The sequence below is a fragment of the Rhamphochromis sp. 'chilingali' genome, assembly GCF_963969265.1.
Source record: "Rhamphochromis sp. 'chilingali' genome assembly, chromosome: 20".
Classification (NCBI taxonomy): domain Eukaryota; kingdom Metazoa; phylum Chordata; class Actinopteri; order Cichliformes; family Cichlidae; genus Rhamphochromis; species Rhamphochromis sp. 'chilingali'.
The window spans coordinates 23,759,562-23,783,303 of NC_137947.1; the positions used below are offsets into that span (position 1 = coordinate 23,759,562).

The window sequence follows — 23,742 nt, forward strand, 5'->3', positions numbered from 1 at the left end:
GAGAAACCAAAACTAGATCTTCCGGTCTTTAATATTCTAGGTAAGGGTTCAAAAATTGAACGACTCACAGGTAAGTTTATACTTAACGTCGAGAAAAAGATTCTTTGAAACTGCATTAATTATAAAATTTGGACCATGTTAAAGTTGCTTTGTGAAAGTGGATATTTCTAAAATCATCTTACGCACTGTTTAGATCCATCGTAACTTGCTACTAGCAGTCCCTGTCTTGGCTTGTTGTTGCCATCTGCAATTAAGCAAAACATGAGAAATATCTAATTTTTAAGGTTAATTATGAGCAAAGAAAGTGGAGATGAAATTTAAAGTGTATATTTTTTCCATAATATTTTTTACTAAACACACCCAATTCAAAGTAACCAGGTAAGCATATGCACAACCCAAAATCTCATGCTCTTAGCTCTGGTTCATGTAAGTTAATATTTTATGAGCATAGAAGCTCTAGCCATTTCCTGTTCAAACCTTCTGTTTGTGAGCGGCAGCCAATCAGGAAAAAAAGCTACCCCCTAAGACCCGAACTCTTCCATGACATGCATTTTTAATTTCTCTTTGATATTTGGGCATATTGGGGCCCGATGAATGTAAAAACAAAGAATTACCAGATTTTTTTTTTAACCTTATTTTTGTTTTTAAGAAAAGAGCAATTTTGATAGAACAGTAGCAGTATGTCCTCATAAGTGGATATCAGGCCCTTGTAGAGCAAAATTGAGTATTTTAGTCTAAATAACCCAAAATGTGTTGTCCACATATGTGGACGCCAGGTCCTAGGAGGTTAAAGGAGGGGGACAGGACAGAATTGTTTTAAGTTGAATAATAAAGTCAGTAAAAGTCCAAGAATAAAAAAAAATATGGACTTGCAACAGGATACAGATGGATCTGCACACCACCTGTGTGACTAAAGTCGTGAGCAGACTCACTGTAAGGTCACAAACGTTGACGAATCACTGTTAACGTTTAACTGAAAACTTATTTGTTAAGCCTGTGCAGCTCACATATTAACATCAATGATGGCTCACTTGCAGCCTAACAAAAGCAGACCAGAGGTGAGTGCAAGGGCCCTAAAATAGTCAAAACTTAAAGGAATTCAGCCTTTAATATTTTTGGTTTTGCCTGAGCTTTCTCGGCTACAGCATATCAAAATATTTGAGTCTAGTTTGGTTTTGTCATAATTGACCAAAAAAAAAGCTTGATGTCAACTGTCCAAATACTCTGGCAAACTCTGATAAATTCTCCTCCTTCTAAGATAGTCGTTAAAGCCTAACTGTATTTTCCCCATTCCATTTAAACGAGCGCACACACACAGACACACACAATGAAAGAAAAGCATCTCATCAACAAACAACTGAGCACAAATGGAACTACTGAACCATACAAAACATCACAGTTTCAGTACTGGTTTTACAACGCTTCATTGTGGTGCAAAAAGTGGGAGGAGACACAGTTTTCATGGCATGTCAGATATGTCCACAGCACAGGCGCTTGATACAGTAGGCTGGGGCTCACATATGATTTAAATGTATTTACTTTTTCTTTTTTCTACAGTCTGTTTACCGTGTTAGCGCACAGATATGCGATGGTCCGAAGCTTCGATGTGGTTTCTGCTCTTAGGTGACCACCAGCAACAGGACGGGTGGTGCATGAGTTACTATTAAGCGGCGCCGCACGGGACAGGACAGATAGCAAGCCTCACCCCTCCACTGGTACAAAGTCACACACTCACAAAGTTTCTACGACACAGTGCTGCAAAGTTTAACCACTGAAACACAGATATGTTTTTTTTTTTTTGTCCTCCTAAAAGGCAGAATCTTTGATCTCATGTGCTTTCATGATGTGAATTCCAAAAATATTTAACAAGAAGAAATCTTTATCCCAACATTTCAGCATTCGGTGTGTGCAGTGATCTGTGTGTGAGGGGATGAATCTCCATTCAATTCAAACCCTTAATATTTTTAACCTCTGCATAAAACAAATGGAAAATATCAAAGATTAGATCAAAACACTAACAGCTACAACATTTACAACAGAATCTGACAAAAAAAACAAAACTAAACGGGGCCAAATTCACTGACTGCAGTTGATCAGCGAAGGTCCCAGAGCCCTCTAGCCAGTGTAGCCCTCTTCCCATCGTGCCTTTTTTAAAATTTCCTCCTGTCCATTCCCTCGGCTGCATTCCTTTTTAAACATGCTTTTTTTTTTTTTTTTTTTTTTTAAATAATGCCAGGACTTCACACAGAAGTACAGCAAGCCAAGACTGACAATATACAAATTATTTCAAGAACACAATCAGAACAAGAGACAGGCATAAGGGTGACATCATCATCATCACACGTCGTGGTGCTACTAAGATGGTAGTACGAACTGGTTAGCGAAGGTCACGACAAATGTGGAGATTGTAAAAGGGAAGGAATGATGAAAGTAGAGTGGCAGAGGTAGGGTGAGAGGGAAGGATTTTGGCAAGCATAACCTGAAGTTGCAGAAAGGTTCACTCCCTCAGAAGAGCGACCACAACAGCATCGAGTCTTAAGTGTCTGTGCAAAAACAGTACAGGCCATCAGAGAGTTAAGATAAATCATGCTTCACATCAAATACACACACACACACATACACACAGACACAAACAAAACGAAACTAAAGAGTTAGATTGAGAGCATCCATGCTTTCAGACCAGGTAGTTTAGAGACGTGAGGAGCTTTAGACTTTGACCAATGGCGCTGCCTAGTGTTCCAATGCACACAGTGCAGGGCAGACAGATGGAGGCCTTCTGCAACTTCAGGATGAGCTGGCCTGGATGCCGTGTCTAAAGCTCAGGAGAGGCTCCACCTCAAAGGCTGGAGCACAGGGACTGTGTGTGTGTGTGTATGCATGTTGCATGTGAATATGTTTGTATTTACAACACGGGACCAAATAAAACGAGAAAAAAAAAAAAAGCCGAAAACACCATCACACTCATCTTCAGCTCCCCTACCTACACCTCAGAAGTAAATCATGCCTCCCTCCACCCCCTTTTGTCCTATATAAATATCCATTTATACACAATTCTGTTAAATAAAAACCCTCTTGATTAAAAATGATTATTTTTTCCAACACAAAATACTTTAAAACAGTATCCCTCATTCAGGAGATAAAACGTTTTTCAGAATACATATTACAAAAAGACAAAATAAAAATAAAGGTCCCTTCAGTAACACCTGAACCCCCTTAAAACATCGTGTGCAGATACTCAAATCTGACGCTTAAATCTGGTGTTAAATTCTAATATTAGTTGCTCCCGTTTCCATAAACCCCACCCACAAATACCTTACAACTCTAAAACGACTGGTTTCAAACAGACGCTCTGAACAGAAATCACTTTTTCCCCAGACGTCCTCGCTGCCCCGGTCTCTGTGCGAAGTGTACTTATTTTTCATTTGTTATACATAATTTTGAACATGTTAATACTTTTCCACGTGGCAGACGAACAAAGAGTGGGGAAATGAAGGCCATGGGAGAAAAGGATCGGGACAGCATCACCCCTGTGTTGCCACCAGAAGCATGCACCATCTGCAAAAAGGGGCTGACATCAGCTGGGCCCCAACATCATCTAGCTAGGGTTGGACTGGATTGGTGTTGGTCGGTGTGGTCGGTCATTCAGTCGAGCTTTTAAGATATGCTTTTTTTTTTTTTTCTTCTTTTAATTTTTATTGTTTTTTGGTTTGTGGCTTTTTTTCTTTTTCTTTTTAAATTGTAAGGTATGTTTCCCACATTGGTGTTTTCCAAGCAGCCTCTTCCTGGGCAGGATCCAGACACCGCTCCGACCACGGAGAATAAATGCTCCCAATAGCTTTAGACTTCAGGCAAAGCTGGAAAAAGGAGAGCACTGCGGTTAGTGAGTAAGTTGTCTCGGGGTTGAGGATGAGAACTAAAGGACACAGAGCTTATGCTTTCCCACTGAGCCTGAGATCTGTGGACTCTTTTAAAAAGCAGATTAAAAACTAATCTTTTTAAACTATATTTTCTATCTCCTTGTCTTTGTTTTTAGCTATTTTCTGTGATAGTTATCTTGAAAAGCGCCACATAAATACACTAAGAATATTTTACTGTGTTATGGATTCTTCTCAGTTTCCACAGCTGGTGGACTGAATGCAGTGGGGAACACAGGGCATCCCTGTAAAAAGCCCCTTAATTTTTCTATTAAACTGACTTGTTTTCACTATTGTCTAAATACAGTGAAAGGAATATCACTCTTCTTTTACTTATACATATTACAGGGATAACTCAGTAGGTAGAGTGGTCGGCTTCCAATCCACTGACTGGCTACCCTGAGGTACCCCCGAGCAAGGTACACTGGCTGCCCACTGCTTCACTGAGTGAATGGGTTAAATGCAGAGAGGAATTTCCCCACAGGGATCAATAAAGTATTATCATTATTATTATATTGATGGACAACATGCTTCATATTGTATGCGACTCAGCTCTTTGCCTAATAACACTGAGTTTACTCAACAACTCTTAATATCTCTGATTACAATGAGTACCTTTAAACTCTGATGGATATCATTAAACTGTTGCACAGGCCTGCTTCTCTAATGTGCCACTAGAGTTTTAGGTGATCTAGCTTTAGCCGATGCTGTTGAAATTTTATACACAAAAACCAAAATAATGGAGTATCAGTTGTAGAAGTTGCCTAGTGACAGAAATAAAGTAGTTTGAATTAAAGTTGAATGCTAAAGTGTTTGATAATGTAGATGGGAGATGGACAAAAAGATTTCAGTGCTCTAAGTATTAAAAACTGCAATTTAGATTGATGCTGCACATCAAAAATCATTAAAGAACCCAATAACCTGTGCGAAGACATTTTGCAGTCCACATTAATGCTTTTATGCGGCATTGAACTGTTATTGCACCTTTCAGGCTGTCGTATTGAGGTGGTGGCATCACCTTACCTGGGCCTGAGTTCTCAGTTCACTGCAGGGGTGCCGCTGGCGCCCCTGAGCAGTGGAAGTGCACATTGAGCCATTTGGCGTCACGGCGATGCCACACACGAGTCTCCTCAGACTGGCAGGAACGCGGCCGTCCCTGACCGTCTATGTACTGCGTCAGACGAATGTAGGCGATGCAGGCGGCATCCTCGCCGATCAGATGGACGTGGGGGTTGAGGATGGTGGTGTGCACCGGTTTGCTGTTTTTACTCAGAACTATGATGGAAAAATGCAAAATGCATTAACTTAATTTGTAAAGGTAGAATTGACACATTGTAGTGTTTATGGCTTTAATGTCCCAGCTGCATTTATTCCATATATTTTTATTAATTTAATATTTTCTTTAATTCATTGGATTCACCACTTCAAAACACTGATGATCTGCTAGATTTTAGATTGTAAATTGGACAAATGTTGTTATTAAATTAAAAGAAAAGAGAAAAAGAGGAAGCAAAGCTTGCAGATTCTACAACTTTAAAAATTTATTGCAGTCTTAAATTAGAGGGTAGAGAGATCCAACATGTTTGGTTACATTTGACCATTAAATGAAAACTTTAGTAAATGAACATATCACTGTAGGCTAAACTCTTGTTAGCAAATGCCAACTATATTGCCCCTGTGGATTCAAAGGGCTCAAGAACTGAAGGAAAAATCCACTAAAGTAACTTACGATTCTCAAAGTAGAACTTGTGAAAGTCCATTCCCTCGACCAAGTTTCCAAGGGCCTCCGGTTCAAAAGAAGTTAGTCCTGGATCACAGATTCTCCTGTGAGGAAAAATCAATCAAGAGTATCCTCACGTGAACAATGACAAAGAGTAAAATCTGCAAATGTGACCAAAAAATAAAAGGAGAAATTCATAGTAATCTACAGCACTGTGAAAAAGTCCTGAGCTGTCTCTAATTTCTTGCTAGGAAAATGGGCTCAATCTTTTACATGTTTAAACATGTACAAAAATGCAGCGTATAAGGCAGAAACAGAGTTTGTATAAGCTTGAACAACCTAAAGTCAATATTTGGTATGACCACCTTTACTCTTTAACATAGCCTGAACCTTAATGCAAGCTTTCTTGCAATTTCTCCTGGAATAGTTCTCCAGGCATCTTGAAAGAAACTTAAGGCTCTTCTTTGGATGTTGGCTGCCTTTTGTACCTTTCTCTGACAAGGTGATCTCAAACTGCTTCAGTGATGTTGAGGTCCAGGCTCTGGGGAGGCCAATCCATAGCTGAAAGTGCTCCATAGTGTGTTTTCTATTCAGGTATGCTTTTACTGCACTGACAGTGCAAATGAAGCTGTTGCCAATCAGATACTTTCCCGATGGAAATACATGGTAGATCAGACTCTGATGGCCTCACTATTGAACCTCTTTCCTAACCTCCTCCATTCATTCTGATGACAAGTTGAACCAAAAATGTCAAATTTGGATTCATAGTAAAGATGAGGCATCTCTCAGGTTCTGTGTCAGGTCTTTCAAATACTGTTCATCTCTTGTAGATACATTTTTAAGTTTGCCACTTCTTGTTTTTGTCCAACACTTATCAATCTTTTATGGACACACTGCACACCCTTCTGAGATGCAACACATTTGCAGCTAATAGCTCTTTGTGCTAATAGCTCTTTTTTTTATTCTTGTGTAACTATGTTATTGATGGCATTTTCCTTAAATTCAACACAAGAAATGGGAACAAACTGTATTTTTGTCACCTGCTGCTATAAACAAAGTGCCTAAAGATAAAATTTTCAGTTGGTTCTCTGCTAAGTTGTCTGTGTAGACACTTCATATGTGAATGATTCACAAGTGAGTGTTAAGTGGCTTAATACAGCAAGGAAAAGCCCCCACCCCCCAAAACATTCCTTTCAAAACGGTCGCATACTGGACTGAAAAAAGCATCTAAGCTTTGAAAGACCTCGAGACAGCCTGAAGAACTATTGCTCAATTAGTGGTACTAGCTCAAAACTTTAGCACAGAGCTGTAAGAGTACTTGAACACTGATGACACACAAAATACTATTGATTTATATATAAAAACTTACGTGTAAGCCTCAAAATCGCCATTGTTGATGGCTTCAATCAGCTGTTCAGTCATCTTTATTATCTCCTGTTTACGAGCTGCAAGCAGAGAGAGGAGGAGGTGGTGGGAAGAGGAGGGCGGGCACACAAGAGGTCACAGATTGTCAGGGATCATTTGGAGGCTGAACATGCACATCCACGTCGCATGCTTTCCCTCAACTTACTGCCTGACATTTGAAATAAGCTCTACACACGGGAACACCGCCTCTGGTATAAATGACAGTGACATTTAAGGTCACCCAAACACATCACATACTTCAATACTGAACACAGAATCAAGAGTATTTGAAGCTGTATGCAATGTTCAACAGGCCACTGAACCCTGAAATCTCTAAAACAAACACCTAAGCTAACTTCTCTCGACTGAAGGAATTCCAAAAATATTTCACAAACAAAACCGATCATTTACTACAGTTTTTGAATTTGAGAACACCAAAAAATACTGCACAAGGTTAATCATCATCAAAAACACCAGTTATTAAACTGAATCTGTAGCAGAGATGATCACAAAGCCACTAACTCCATGTACGCACTCACAGCGTAATCAGCAGAGATTTTCACACACCAGACTTTATGGATTCTCATGTTGTAAATGACATCAGCTAACATGCAGCAGCTAAGCCAGAACGTCCAGCAAAACTCAGACCTGCATGTCCATAAAGTCTTCTGTCAACAAATGACGCACAGTTTGAACAAAAGGCTTTCGGAGCCTTTGCACAAACACACCAAAACCTGCCTGTCACTTACTCTGCTGCAGGTTGCTGCTGCCTGTGGGGGGTGAAAGAGTGAACTCTGGTGCAGGACACAAGCTCTGAGCTGGGCTGGGCTGAGCTACAGGAACACTGGGGCTGCTAACAGCCTCCTGCAGGGGACCAGCTGCAGGTAGATACAGTCATCCCGGTAAAATAAGGTTATATACATGACTTTGCAATATATGAAATAGTGGGTTGAAGAAGTTGGATACAGATATAGTACAGAAGGGAAGCAGTAAACTGTAGTTATATTAGAGCGCCAGTAGATGGCAGCACAGTAGGGCTGGAAATGGTACAAGCGCCGGTGATGGCTCGAAGAGCTAATATTCCTATTCATGTGTCGCTGTTTTACCGCCATAATGTCTTGTGTTGCTTGTTTTATTTTGGTCTTGAAATATTGTTGTCTGGTGTGGCAGGAAAAGGCCAGAAAGGTCAGAGCTGAGAGGCGAATCAGGTGAACTGCAGCTGACTTACAGGTGAGCGGTGGGCACTGAGGAGACGGGGTCTGCGCCTGCTCCTCAATAGTGCTGGACTGTGTTAACCCTGCACTGTCTGTACTGGTAGAGTCACTGGTGGCCGCTGCTCTCATCACAGGACACACATACAGAAACATGCTGATTGGCAGGCCACAGGGTGTTCCTAAAATCTGAGAGGAACTCATCATTTGTCCATCCATTAATCCACCTTAAACTCACTGGCTGCCAGTGTCAATCACATCTTTGAAAGGTATGCAATTCTAAGCCTCACGTAAACCAAAGGAAATCAGCAAATCATCAAGTTTATTGAATGCTATACTGCAAAATGACTTCTCTATTAGCTGGCTAAATGTTTTGGCACTACAAGCTATTGCTGCGCATATTATCACACAACGCAAGATAAAAAGAGTGACACAAAGAGCTGATCTGCAACATAGAAACCAGCTGCACAAACCAGAAACTACAAAGAAACACAAGCTGGACATGACAAACGCGCTACACTTGTGCTCTGAAGTGAGCGCGCTTTCAGCATTAAGACACAGCAGCCTGATGTCTAATTTCAGAGATTAATTTTGAAATGAGAAAGATCACACACAACACAACCTTCAACAACGGAATTTATTACTGGCCTCAAATGTGCAGCAAATACCAGGACAAAATGGCATACGATTCTGCAGCAACGGTTTAATTACAGTTGGTTTTAGGAGACTGCAGCACAACTAAGTTTAAAGTGAAGAGTTTTAGTTCATCGTGTTGCAGAAGATTGGAAATCTGAACACAATCTGCTTGATATATCTTATTTGTTCTTTATCTTTAAGGCCTTTCCTGTTTTCTTCTTGTGTTTTGTGTTAGACACAAGCTCTTCTTACTGTTCACTTGAAGCACTTAAAACCACAAGTCAATTTTACCATAGTCACACATCACTTTATTCTACGTATTTACGCATTTCTATCTATACTCTATTCACAACTCCAGCCAATTTAATATGCATGTCTTTGTCCGGATTACCAGATGGAAACACAGCAAGAGCCCGGAGATTCAACCCCAGAATGTTCTTGCTGTGAAGGGATGGTGCAAACCACTGCGCACAACCTGAAGATTTAACATCCAGCCTTGTAGACAAAAGAGCTAACACTAATCAAGCAGATTCTTTCATCCAACAAATTATAAAAGCATTCAAACTCAGAGATAGACAATAGAGACATGATAAACAAAGGCATCTTGATTGCATGTTAGTGATGCTTTTTAAGATCAAGTGGTAGTAAATCCATGAACATCGCCTTAAGTAACAGGATTAACTCCTTTCTGGTAAGCTGCAGGTAGCTCTGTGCTACTTCTTTCAACTGAGAAACCTTAAAAGGTCATCCCTGAGGCTGAAGATAGCTTAATTAAAGGCTTAAGTGGTGTTTGATGGCAGCATACACACACTTACGCAAACAACAATCGAAATGAGGCAAAGATACCGTCACGTGGAACACACAACAGTGAGCTTTGGAGGTGTCATTACCAAGGGATCCTTTGTTTGGACTTATTCAGATGATGATGTAATTACTGTAAGAGCAGAATACTCCTGTTCTCTACACACAGCAGTGTTTACTCTCAGTCATTCTTTCTAATCCCTGCCGCAGATCCATGAGGTACTGCTCACCAAAGCCATGGCTTTCACTTTCTAATACAACTGTGATTAAAAGTCACAACGGGCAGAACTTTAAAGTGATTACAGCATCTTTCAAAACATTTGCAGATAATCCTCCAGAAAAGACAAAAAAATTACTTTGAAGTAATTAACGTTAGTTTCATTTGTTGTTTGTAGAACAATCTATCCCAAATAAATGGTAGGACTGCAAACCTTCATCCTGCTTTGATATTTAACTTTCTTATAGCTCAGTCACTTAAGTAAAAATACAAACCTTGCAACTAAGAAGAAGAAAAAAAGATGGTTCATTGCACTGAATTTTATTTGGCAACTGATTACCCGTATGATTGCACAGGTCACCTGGTGGGATGCTTCTGACTCAGACCGACTGCAATCCTTCTCAGGACAGATTAGTAAATGTTTGTATATAATTTCCATCTGATTCACAAACAAACATTGTCATCAATCTGAGTCAGTCAGCATCAATGACCACAACTCATCTGCGGCATGGCTTTTTACAGCAAGGACCCAAATCAACTGGTTGCCAAATGGTTGTATTCTGGTTATAATGCTTTATAAAAGCAAGGTTGCAGTTAAATATCTGTCCTGGAGCAATACATCTCTCTTTATGGAGAAATCTTCTGAGTATAAGTAGTTAATGTGAATTTCTGTGTGTAGGAAGCAGCAGATTCGTGCCGACTTGTCACCGTTAACTCCCATACCATCACAAGCAGACTGCATTTAATTGCCAACCTGACATTATTCAATCAGGACTGACTCCTTTGTCATTTCATTGCCGTTCTGATGCACCAAAGTTTCTTTGACGACTGCAACTGACTAGTCACACACCTGGACCCCGTCTTATAGCATCTATTTCAACGCCAACAAGCTCACAAGTTCACATGCTTGCAATATTTTTGGTTATTTTCCTTAGTGTGAGTGCAGCATTGAGGACAAGGCTCGCCCATTAGGCCCTCCTACAGGAATTAGTCGAGACAACAGAAAAAGCATATTATCTGGCATAGCAGTACTGTTTAAGTCAGTCAACATGCACAGCACAGCGTTCAGACGTAGCGTTTCTTTCCTGCAATGCTCCTCCAACTCCAAAACGTACTGACTATCCCAGCCTGAAGTGCTCTGACGGAAGCTTTTTGTAGTGGAAAAGCAGAGTTGACAGATTCCTGAAAGCTCTACCTAGAGGACATGCATCACCTTAACATAAAGCGAGGAAATAAATATTTTGTCTTTTTTTTTTTTTAATCTATCTGATCTGGATTGGATGCAAAGTGAACCAATGCATGCAGAGTAGGTGAAAGTTGGACAAGTACCTTTCCTACCTTTCATCTCCTCCTCTTCAATGTTATTACAGCTCTCAGTGGAGCCCTGTCAAACACAAAGGGGTGAGACAAAAAGAGAGGTGGATGGAGAGAGGAGGAGTGGGTGGAAGAGGAAAAAGGTGGATAAGGGAGAGGTGGACAATCATCTTTTAATTTGTAGCTGAGACAGGTTTGGGATGCTTTAGACGCCTATAAAAACACAGAGACAACCTGATGGACAGATGGACGGGTACATGACTCCCTCCCAGGAGCACAAACCAGCCAGAACAGCAGCGAAGAGAAGCGCAGAGAGCCACACATTACGGCAACGTGTGGGAGCAGTTTAAAATGAATTTTTAACAGGAAGGCGTGTGTAAGAGAAGATTAGTGCAGAACCGCTTCTCGAGAGGAAACATGCCCATGTGGCAATGTGAGAAAAGTTTCAGTGTACAGGAAGTAGTGCAACACCATCAGCATTTGAATATGTAGTGACACTGGTATTTAACAAACGTGTGTGCACCAACACAACAGTGAAAGCTGTGCGGCACTTGGTTCCTGTTTTAGTAAAGAGTCTGTTTGTGCGTGTAGGATTTTCTCTTTCACATAAGGAGTAGTAGTAGGGTACCATGAGTATTTGCAAGTTTGGAAAAGGCAATGAAAAGTTTGTAGTCTGTCAATATCAGGTGCTCTGAGGGGAAAAAACTGAGGATCAACTAAACCATCTCAAAGGGAAGCAGATTGAAAATAATAATAAAAAAAAAAAAACTATGAAAATATCAAAGGTTGTATTCCTGTGTTCTTACATAAGCAGATTATCACCTTAAACATGAAGTGTATAATTATTTTAATGGTGGTGTATGCAGAAATATTAGAGAAAATCCTCCACGAGTGTTAGTAGTAGTGGCTGGTGGCTTGAGGCTGGAGTAGAAGCAGCTTACCTTGGTGCCGTCTGCTGGGTTGTGTACAACAGTTGTCTGGGCTTCCTGGGGGGAGGTAGGAGACACTTTACCATGCAGGGAGTGTATGATAGGGAGGGGGTGGGCACCAGCAAAAGATGCCAGGGAATATCATGACGACAGACGCATGAGGGCACACCAAAACAAAGCACAGTGCAGAGGCTGTGGAACATTTATGGTAATAAAAATCCATGATTGTTGATGTCAAGGTGCTCAGTATCAGTCTGTTTCCCCATTCACCAGCACTGTGGCCTACAGGACTGTTTTAGAACCTCCGAAATGGATGAAAACAGCCATGAACACAGCTATACACATATCCACCACCAGCCAAGGCCATGACTGAGGAGGAGGGGTTTGCAATTTGTAAACCATATTACAAAAACCTACACATAGCTATAGTGACTTTAAAGCTAAGCTAGTAAATGGATAAATACTAGATAATATTTCACATCTCAACCCTCCATCCCATGTGGGCTGAAGACTGGTTTAATGGTGAATTGTGTTTGTGCAACAACTCCTCATCCCCAGCCTTGACCCTGTGACATAAACATTTAGCACAAAGCAATTCAAGAGCTCAAGTACTGGACAGTGTGGAAAACAAACCCACGGTATCCTGGTTTAGTCAGTCAGGAGCACTTGCATGATCTCCACCAACCCTGGACCCAACTTTTAGAAGATGCAGCCCCTTCAGTGACGTATGGGATTATGCAGAATTTAAAGTATTACAAGTAATGGCAGCGAGATGACAGTCCCAGGTTGTAAACTCTTATGGGGACTGGTCCAGTTGCTGGGAAGGCAGTCTGTGCTCTATAAGAATCAAATATTATATATATATATATATATATATATATATATATATATATATATAAATAAATAAATACAAATGCATTCTTGCAGATTAAAATAAAAATACTGATGCTGTTATGTTTGTGTGGTAAATGTCGTACATAAATGATGGAAGCCTTTTATAAAGCTTTAAACTGAGGATTTTGACTGTTGAGATCTGCTGTTTTGAAACTGGAGAGTGTGGGCTGGCTCTGACAAAAAAAGGCAAGCTAAGGTAAGATAAGTTTACCTTCTTTTTAACATTATTTGGGACTAAATTTAGCAAAAAAGGTCTTATTTGTTTTAATGTAATCTTTATTTTTACAAGTAATCCCACTGACATTCAGACAAGCATGACAAAATTACAACAATTAAATACCAAATCTTTTTTTTACTATGTTAGATTCAATAAGACTAAAAGCTAGCAATAAAGACTGGAAATATCTTGTTAAAGAAAACAAACAGTATGAAATGACATTTTGAATTTATAGAGAAAGTTAATTACTGGAAACATTCTTAAGTCTTCAAAACGCCTATTTGTGCTAGATTTTGTTACTTAGATGTTTTGGTTTAGTCTTATGCTAGGCTTAAGACATGATAGGCATGATACTTATGTCAGGAGACAGAAAGTTTTTGTATTAATTAGAAATGAAGTACACATTCAGTGCACATTTCCTTGTCGTGTGTTATGTTGCCATCGTTTCCATTTAACCAACCTGAGACAAACATCATACAAACTCTTGTATGTTGTATAAATGACTCGATCCCACAAACACAGGGGCTGCATCCTCTTGCAAAAATATGGCTTGTTTTTCATTTGTCAACTCAGGCTGCTGTTTTACCCAGAAGCCCCCATCATTTACCATTCAGAAATTGAAGAGCAATTTGTGAAAGGTCATCTTTTGATGTAGAGGCAATAACCTCCACTTCAGAGGCAAAGCATCAACAAAGCTCTGGTGACCTAGTTGAACACACAAAGGAGTCACAAGGATGTGGTTGAGCAGAACTTGATTGAAGTGTCTGCTGTTGTACTGGAAAATGAAAGTCATTTGTCTACCTGTCAGGCACCGGGTAAATATATGAAGGTGTGTCCACGGAGGTATGGGTAAAACACAAGCCAGGAGAGACAAACTCAAAGGGGCAAGCCAGTCATTTAATTTTAAAGTCATCAAATTCACCGCCAAGATCACAGTTTGTGTTCGAAACGGAAGCAGAGACGCAGACAATGATCGATGAGACAGAGGACAAGGAAAAGGTTTTACTTAATATGGGAAGCGACAAAAAGATTATGAGGGGATAGAACTAAACGATAAGAAGATGGGAAACAATGAAATGATGCTATTAAAAGCAAAGAAACCAAATAGAGATGAGGTACCATTGGTGCTGAAGATGACATGCTGCTGTCTTTGGTGCTGCTGCTGCTTACTACACTGTTTTTACTGTTGTTTCCCTGCGACTGGGGCAAAGAAACACAACACAGAGTGACTCCCACTCCTCCCACTAAACCATGAACCAAGCTATGGGAATCATAGGTGGAATAAAGGAATGGAGCCATTACACGGACTATACGCTGCACAGTCAGGGCAAGAGCTGTATGTGCAGATGTTAAACTTAATTTATTTATCTGCACCTTCCTATCTTTGCATTTTAAAGGGCAGGTGCAATCATCAGTATTTCTGCTCTGCATGTAGTTTTAACGTTTCTTTTCATGATCATAGAACTCATAGATACAAAGTAACCAAAACAAAATATTTTTATGCCTTTAATAAAATTGTGAATTGTTAACAGAAAAGTGCATTTTAACAATAAGCATATATTAAGGGCGAATGACTTATTTTCTTCCCCAGCACTTAAAAAAATGTGAATCATTTGCTGAGATAGAAAGAGAAATCAGTCTGTATCTAAAGCGAGCTCAGCAGTCCAGGTCTGTGCATGCAGTGAAAGGCCTTGGGTAGCAGGTTTTTCTCTATTGTGTGAACACATGCAACAGATATGTGGTTTAAGCTGTTTTTCCCCTTCATTAGCTCACGCAAAGATAACAGTAAAGCCTATTTTACACACAAAACTACTTAAAGGATCATCTTGAACAGATCCTATTTATGGCTTTGAGTTTTAAAAAGTGAAATCTGTCTAAACCTTTTTCAAATGTTGGCTGCTAATATAAAAAACACTCACAGCAACATTTAAATTTTAATTTTAAAGAAAACAAAATACAGCGGCCAACGATACCCCCTCAGCCTCCTAGTGGATACACGTGTTGTATCAATTTGAAAATCATACATTGCCTTGTTCTCAAGTTATTACATGGCATTAAGGTCGAGGTCACAACTTTTTTTAGTAAATACACCTACGGTGGAATTTAAGCTCCTGTGTTTTTTCATTCTGGAGTTATTGCATTCAGGAACTTTGGTCCTGCCCGCACGGCAGGATGACGATAATACAACATCAGCCTTTTACAGCTGAAGGAAGGTTTAATTTTAAAAAATATGTTCTGAATTCATATTTCTGTTTAGCTATGATATAGGTAGTACAAAATGTAATTAAAATGACATTGGCTGCACTCTTGGAGAATCTACTAATATAATTAAAGTCATGAAGTGCAATCCAAGCTAGGAGACACATTTACAATGCGTTTCTTACTTCACTGTGGTGATTTGTGCAAGCCATAAAGAAACGTTCTGCAAAACTCGCCAAAAATTAGCTTTTGTAAGCAAAAACAAAACAAAAAACAAAACAACCAGGTACAGTAAAAAAATTATTCAGCAGGCAGAGAGGGTATGACAAAAAGATGGTGTTGATTGCATTATGGAAAATGTAGGATCTATGTGTTTAGAGAGCTTAAAAACCATAAGGACTACACGTTTGGATATTTCTGTCCTTTTAAGCATATTTCTGTCTTGCTTACGAGTTAACATAATTTTTCACTCGCTTGCTCCTAAAAGCTGTAGTAATGTTTCCGCTGGATGACTAAGATATAGGTTATGTTACAGCTGCAGACTGAGGCTGGAATGTATGATGTGAACAAGAGAACACTGTTTCAGCTGGACTCTCCTTTTGGCCTCGAGCTAACTGGAAGGAAAGGGGAATACAAATATTCCCACAGGAAAGTTGAGAGGTGTGGACGAATGGATTACGTCAGTGAAAGATTAAGGCCAAAGTGCTGGGAGTTTTTAGCTGTTTTTCTGCAACTCTCAGAAGAGCAAATTACCCCAGTGTGACTTTAAACAGTATTTTGGCAGTCTCTGAGGCCTACTAGGAACAACTTCTAACAGAATAACTAATGTGCAATGCTGACACCATCAACAAGGCAGATTACAGATTTGACATCTTTTACTGCATTTCAGGGCTGGAGGAGAAACATTTCTCATGAATAAGAAACATTTAACTTTCAAGAAGTTCAAATATAAAAAATATATTTCCACCTGCAATCATGACAGCATTGTGGAGCCACTTTGTTTGGACCTAATTGATCAAGGTCATGAGCCGACATGTAGCCTTGTTCCTCTTTCTTTAAAAAACCCCATATCTGTTAACTTGGTGAATCTGAGCACTTCAGTGCTATTAAAACAACTTGAGCAGAATTTGGAATAGAAAAGCACAGAAACACAAACATGAGGTCCTTTTAAGATTATTCCCCCCCCCAAGCCTCCTCAAAAAGGCTGTTTACCAGAATCAAAATATTCAGAACAGCATGTTATTAATGTCTGAAAATGCTAATTAGGCCTCAAACCGAGATATTTCTTAGTACAACCTGCAATCTTGAACCTCAGTTTCCATCTACAAAAATAAACAAAACTGTGTAGTACTTTTCTTTTAATAAAGTTTTATGTTCTTTTGAAAGGGTAACGTCTTTTGGGAGAGATGAGGATAAACTGGACTTTGTATTTAAAGCAGCTAAAGCAATTATTTTGTTATGTTTTCCACAGATATGCAAACCTACCACTAATAAATGTACACTATTAACTAGTTTTGTATCACTTTTACTTTGGAAAATAATGTAGTGAGGGAAAAATGTAGCCATCCAAACAGATCAACAGACCTGAAAAATAAGAAAACAATCTTTTTACTTGATTATTTTATATTCAGAATTTAGAAGCTCACACTTTCTCTAGCTCATATCGGAGAATTTATCTGCAGGTGACAAAGACAGCCGTTTTATTTACGGTAAAAAGGGGAAAGAAGAATTCACTTAAATGAAACATAATGAGGGTACGATAAACATGCAACAACTGAAAAAAAGAAAAATGGTGGTATCTTGAGATTAGCAGGGATTCAGTTGTCCCACGGTGATGGTCAGGTATGAAGCGAAAATGCAGATCCATGGGTCAATGAGTCGCACATCAGAAGGGGGTAACTGGATAGTGAAGAGCGTGTGTGTGTGTATTATTTCTTTAAATGGTTTTGGTGGCGCTTCCAGAGGAAGGGAATGCAAGGATGTTGTATGAATTTGGAAAAATCCAACAAAAATTGCCATAAACGACCCCTAAAGCATCTCTGCACAAAAGGAAAAAAAAATGAAACAGAGAGGGTAAAGGGAGAGCTGGACGGGCAAAGACTCGCAAAGAAGACGGACAAAAAAAAAGTTAAAAAAAAAAAAATGAACAAAAACGACAGAGCCGATCTCACCATCAAACAAACACTTGAGCTGGACTTCCTTTTCTGACAGACAGCAATGGAAAAGAGGAGGGAAAAAAATAAGGATTCATCGGGAACTAATCAAAAAAGACAAAAAGGTGAAGCTGCCAGATTGATCCCAGAAAGATAGTAAAAAACAAAACAGCTGCACAAGCTTACACAGGAATAAAGATGAGATAAAGGGATTCAGAAAAATCTGAATCAGCTGCAAATAAAAAGGGGGGTTAAAAAATAGAAAAAATATTGGAAATTATTTTATTGGTGTTCAATAACTGGTTGTGCATTTTCTAATGTTCAAGGGTTTAGTTACTGTTTAAGTTACTGTATGTAATGGGAGTTTTGTTTTGCCCTTGGTGAGTACGGCAGTTCATTGCATGCACTGACGCTGACTGTTGATCAAAACAAAAATCGCTGTGAGTCAAAGAAAAGCGGCTGGTTAAAAACACCATTTTAAAAGCTTTTTAATCTTTAGGTAAGCTCGTTAGATCTACTTTAATCTCAATGTGAGTTAACTGATTTCTTATGAACATAATCAAGTACCTAGTTCATTTCTAAAATAAATCCTATCCCCCTAAGTCACAAAAATCTTTAAAATATATTAAACAGACTTTAGAAAAAAGACCATGTTGCACCAGAGCACAGAGGTGATCTAATTGATCTTGTTCCATCATATCACAGTTAAAAATGGTCTCAGACAGTAATTAGGGGGACAGACCAAAAAGGAGATAAAGATAAGGAGAGTAAGTTAAGTACATAAGTCACATCAAGAAAACCCTCATGGGTCAGAGAGCTTACCTTCACACCGTCCGACTTTTTGTTTAGTAAGGTTTTACACGCTGAAAGAAAGTGAGAAAAGATGATGAGGACGCAGTTTAAGGGGGACAGCTGTCCAATCAACAGAAGAGCTGAAATCACTCAGTCAGCATGACAAAAGACGGCCTAAGAGTTTATCAGGTTTGACAAAACTGACTTCACATTGATATTTCTAACAGCAGAGCTGTTGTATGATGGACGATCCCATCAAAAAGTTTACTTTATGAACCACTGTGGATAAACAGGGAATTAAAGAGACTTCAGTAGTGATGATACAGACAAAGCAAAATGATAACGTGAAAATCAAAAACACAACTTGTTGGCAAAATTGAAATCACTGTATAAAAACAGACACATCGAGGTAGCCCCATTCATAATTATTTTTCATTATAATGTACACTACACTGACTATGCAGATTGTTTTGCCCAGTAACGTGCAAGTTCCGCATTTTATTTCCACTGCATTGTTACAGTTTGTACACCAAGATTGTAAAATTTATTTAGTTAAAAAATTAAATGTCAGTAATTCACAACTATTGCATGGAGAATCCAAATTCTAAAACAGTAAAATCATTAAAAAATTTATACAGGGAAACAATTAAAAAATTCAAAAAGGTGATTCTGATTGTGAGAGCAGGTCAGCATTACGAGTTCCTAGTAAAACCACATGTTAATTTTCTGAGCTTTAAAGCTCATTTTAAAGTTGGTTTCATTTGTTTATGGTACTGTGTGGATTTCTGGCTCAACCATAATTTTGGGTCCAATAATCCTCTAAACTGTCAAAATGTTAAACAATAAACACTTTTTGTTCACTTTCCACAGTAATAACATCAGTTTCAGCTCAGTTCATAACACTTCTAATATTTCATATCCTGCTCTAGTGTTTGATTTTATTTGTCTGCTTTCAGGGGGCAAATGAGAATTAATACATGACTAAGCTTATGAATGAGTAAAAGAGCTATTTTTTTTTTTTATCTTTACCTTGTTTTTTGTTGAAACAAGTAAAATATACATATATATGTTTAATGTCAATTACAGAACTGCTGATAATTTATTTAATAAGATTGCTTTGGCCACGTCAAATGCCACCTTCATCCCTATAATCTAGTTTATGTTAGGAGGCATGTATGTGAACCTGAAAACCTGACCAGACAGTTTTAACACACAAATGACACCACTCCACCTGACAAAAAGGAAACGTAATAAAACACATGCATTAACACACAAACACTCACTAAAAATAAACATTTTACCAACAATCATTTGTCTTTGAGCCATGTTCCAATGATTCACCCTTACCTTCCATTCAAAAAGAAGGAAGGATGGCAATGAAAAAGGTAAGAGAACAGTAATGTATTTAATATCTGCATCTTAACATCTGAACTGAAAGGTGACAACTGCAGGCAACACCTGTCAGGCTGTTACTGCGCGTTAAAAGGCATTCTTTAATCATTTTCACAGCGGTGATGGTTCATGCAGTCATCAAAATGTCTGGCATGCAACATCAACTTCAAAGTCTTCCTCATAAAAGGAGCCGAGTGGTGCTTTCTCAGCAGAAACCTTTAACTTCAGGATGTCATCTGTACAAATTCAAGTCTGATTTCTTCACTGTAACACTGTATGTGACAACACTGAGTCTTGTTAAGTGAAGAAATTTGACAGTTGGAATTGAGCAAAAAAAGGGAAAGTCATTAACATTTTATCGGCAAAGCATCCTCTTGTTAATCAGACTGTTTTTTCCTGTATGACCAGCTTTTAAAGGGGACCCATTACACTTTTCCTTATTTTCTGTTACTTACATAATGTTGCAAGGGTTCTTATGAAACGTGGCACATCACTTGTATCATCAGCGAATGTACAAGTGAGCTCTAAGCACTTTAAATTTGGTTTTGCATGATCTCAAAGAGTGTGGATATTCCTATTACAGTAATCTCTACTTTTGAATATAGCAGCCCCGCCTACCTGCTGTTCAAACTCCTGTTTGTGAGGTGCAACCAATCAGAGGAAAGCAGTGTTAAAGCTGCTAGCTTCAGTCAAATGATGAACTAAGTGTCCTCTGTATAAGATTAAGGAACTTTTAACTATGAATTCCAAAAATAAAATATACAGCTGAAAGAAAAGCTTAATAAGTCCTCTTTAAGCAAGCAGCCAGCACTGTCATATGACCCACACGTGTTAAAGGTTCAGTATGCTTCAAACAAACTAATTAGTTTGAGCATGCCTGAAAACAAAACTGTCCTGAATCATCACCCTCAGAGGTAGAGCTAAAGGTTTGCCACTGGAGAACAAGATGTAATCTCTTAAGTAACGTAAAGGTTTATTGGGAGTTAAGGGAGATTTTAACTAAATGAAAAATCATTAGCTGCAAATGTGATCTGTCTTAGTTAAAAAATATCAGTAATGTGAAACCACAAACCAAAGCCATCCACGTGCTGATACCCCACTAAGCGATATCGCTGTGTTTGTGTTAATATATATCTGCATAATGATGACCTGATAATGGCATAAGCACTTTGTTTGAAGCAAACTGTTTTTTTTTCCTTTTTAGTTGTATTTGCTCAAACAAAAACAAGAGCAGGCAGGAGAGAGGAGACAAAGAAAATAGTTAACACAGGACACTTTGCATTCTGTTTATCCAGCTTCCCATGCAGGTTGGCAAACTGCACTGTACGCTCATAAACATGCTTGGCTGGCTGTTGGCGCCAGAGCCATGCCAAGGGAAGGTTGCAGCGAGCACAGGCAGGCATCGACTGGGCATCAGTACTGTGGATCCAGATCAATTTGAAGAAGGCAAAGCTGCAAGAGTTCCGAGTTAAATACTGGAATTTCTGTTCATATTGGTAATATAAATGGCGATGCAGCAGAGAAAAACAACCTGTGATATTTGTGCTAATGCAAAGATATATAACCTGAGCTTTGCTTGGTGACAGCTGGGGTAGTTGGAAGAAGGTCCGAGGGTCATGCTGGGTGTCATTTAAATGGCTGTTGTGTTCGACACAGGAAATTAAATATCCAGTCCTTGAGAGGTGGTCTGTTTATTAGACCATTAGGAAGCCCAGGAGTACTGAAAGGTCAGTAGCTGAGCTTCATCTGCGGCTTTTATTTATATGTTCGTCTGTGACTGTAAGATGCCCCAGTGCAGTGATGACCACATAAACGTGATCCATCAGTGTGCAGGCAGCAGGTGGTTGTGGTGGTGGGGGGAGGGGAGGGTTCAAGCAGCCCAGGCCACATGCCAAAAACCTCAGCACGAAGCTGGCAGTGCCCGACTCCAACACCCCCTCTAGCAAACGTACCTTCCTGAGCCATTGCGGCTGTGCTGGTGGTAGCGGCAGGACTGGTGTGCTGCCGTCCCACTATTAGACAAAGAGGAATTCAGTGCGCTACTGGGAGAGAGACCCACTAAACCATGAAAATCTCCTTCTTTTTTCTTTAATAACTTTTTGTGCTTCCAAGAGACCTGCTTACTGTTTTTGACATTTTAATTTAATCAATAAAATGATGTAATACCAAACTTCATTTTTATTAGGATGAAGTGAAGCAACAGATGGGAAAATCTTGTCAGAAATAAAATGTCTGAGCCCCAACTTACTGATTTTACTTCTTTGTTTATTCTACAGTGAATAAACAAGCCTAGGCTTACGAACAAAGCATTTCAGAGGTCTGGCTGGTCTGCTTACTTCAGTCTGGATCAGTCTTAGCCTTTACAAAGTAGATGGACATAATCCAATGGAGCTGCTTTGCTTACATGAAGGCATATAAACACAGGGCCGATAGCATTAGTGCATTAGCTTGCTAGTCCATTGTCCAGCCCGCAAATTGGTTGTTCAATCAAAAGTGCACTGTGATCAAACTGCTTATGAGGATGAAATCCAAGCCAAACCCCTGAAGTGCAAAATCAAATCCAATCGGTGTGGCTAAGGGAAGAAGATGGTAGACTGGAGATACAGTAGCAGAACAACAGTGACATGTATCACTTGGCTTCTATGAGAGATAGGATCCGGAAAGAAGTGCGCTCCTACTGAGTGTTGACAATTTTAAACTAACTACAAAAGCTCACCTGAAAAGTTCCTGGACACGAGCATCGTAGTGAGGATAGCTCCCTAGAGTCAAGGCAAATAATATACAAGATTATAAGCATAAGCTAGTGAGTTATGTGTATGTTTAACTGTGTTCGTGCTTACTTTAAGCTTCCTTCTGGCATTGAACTTGCGCAGACATTCCACAGTCTCTTGACGGTGCATCATGGAGGCCACAGTGGATCGTTGCTTTAAGTAAAGAGGAAAGGGCAACATTAAGTATATCACTGTTACACCGTCAATGCCACTTTTTTAATAACTTGTCCATTTTTATACTGGTAAGACCTAAAGTTAGGGGTGCAGCCATATTGGACAGACAGGTATTCTTACACAGGCAGATGTACCCAGTCACTGTCTGCTAGGCCTCACCGGTGCTATTCTGAACAAGACCTTTTAATTATATCTGTGCTTTTGGAATATTTTACCGTTTATCGCATAGTTATCACCTGGTAACCACCGGTTATCAGATAAAAATGTGTATTACCAGTTGGCAGTTGGTTGTGGGAGGCTGCTTGCTATCTTTTTAAAGAAACCGGTGGCAAAGTGAGTCACAAAGAGGGTGCTGCACTAATAATCTCCTTGTGATAGCTTTGGTCACTAGCAGATTTCCATGGTCACCCAGCAGAGGATGCCTGCTTGTCTGCAAACACATGCCAACTATTCTGTAATGAAACTGGAAATGGGGACAGTTTTAGGGCTGAACGATATATCGCATTTGCGATAATATCGCGACATGATCAAGTGCAATTTTCTAACCGCAAAGGCTGCGATTATACTGCGATTATAAGGCTGTCCAAATTACTACCATATCCCAGAATTCATAGCGCGGCCCAGCCAAACTCCAGTTTCCAGCAATGGCGGCCGCTACTAAGTTTTAAAATTACTCATACTAATCTTTCTGGGTCACAAAATAAACTTTTAACATATTTTCAGGCAAGAAAGTAGTTGTGTAAACATCAAATATCTGCTCGGTTTATCAAGATATCCCATATTTGCAAAAGTGCTTCGACGTTTTCAGAGGCGTCTGCTACCCACCAGCTCGACAGCTAGCCGGGAGCTCGAGGATTACTGATGCGGCCGAGAACGGCACAACTCCCGGCACATCATTTTCAGATCACCGCGGAGTTTCGCTGCTCGGGTTAAACGTAATATATAAGTCACTTAGACAACCTAAAAATGTTATTGTTGGGCTTTTTTCAGTGTTTTGTTTGTTC

The 23,742-nt window shown here is 39.4% G+C and overlaps 1 protein-coding gene across 18 annotated transcripts in view; it reads right to left on the minus strand.

Moving 5' to 3' along the window:
• Positions 1-1,452: 1,452 nt before the first annotated feature.
• Positions 1,453-23,742, minus strand: part of camk2g2 (calcium/calmodulin-dependent protein kinase (CaM kinase) II gamma 2) — an 86,734-nt gene continuing 64,444 nt past the window's right edge. The window contains exons 11-23 of one of the 18 annotated variants that reach the window (XM_080869152.1): positions 22,634-22,717; positions 22,510-22,552; positions 21,746-21,805; positions 18,432-18,472; positions 14,377-14,457; positions 12,159-12,203; positions 11,233-11,287; positions 8,267-8,371; positions 7,788-7,916; positions 7,004-7,079; positions 5,644-5,738; positions 4,938-5,189; positions 1,453-3,854 (exon numbers count right to left, since the gene is read on the minus strand). In XM_080869152.1, the coding sequence (XP_080725278.1) occupies positions 4,957-5,189; positions 5,644-5,738; positions 7,004-7,079; positions 7,788-7,916; positions 8,267-8,371; positions 11,233-11,287; positions 12,159-12,203; positions 14,377-14,457; positions 18,432-18,472; positions 21,746-21,805; positions 22,510-22,552; positions 22,634-22,717 (1,047 nt within the window). In that variant the 3' untranslated portion in view covers positions 1,453-3,854; positions 4,938-4,956. Of the gene's footprint in view, positions 3,855-4,937; positions 5,190-5,643; positions 5,739-7,003; positions 7,080-7,787; positions 7,917-8,266; positions 8,372-11,232; positions 11,288-12,158; positions 12,204-14,376; positions 14,458-17,627; positions 17,661-18,431; positions 18,473-21,745; positions 21,806-22,509; positions 22,553-22,633; positions 22,718-23,742 lie in introns of all 18 variants that reach the window. The other 17 variants (XM_080869144.1, XM_080869154.1, XM_080869155.1 and 14 more) reach the window with 17 other exon arrangements.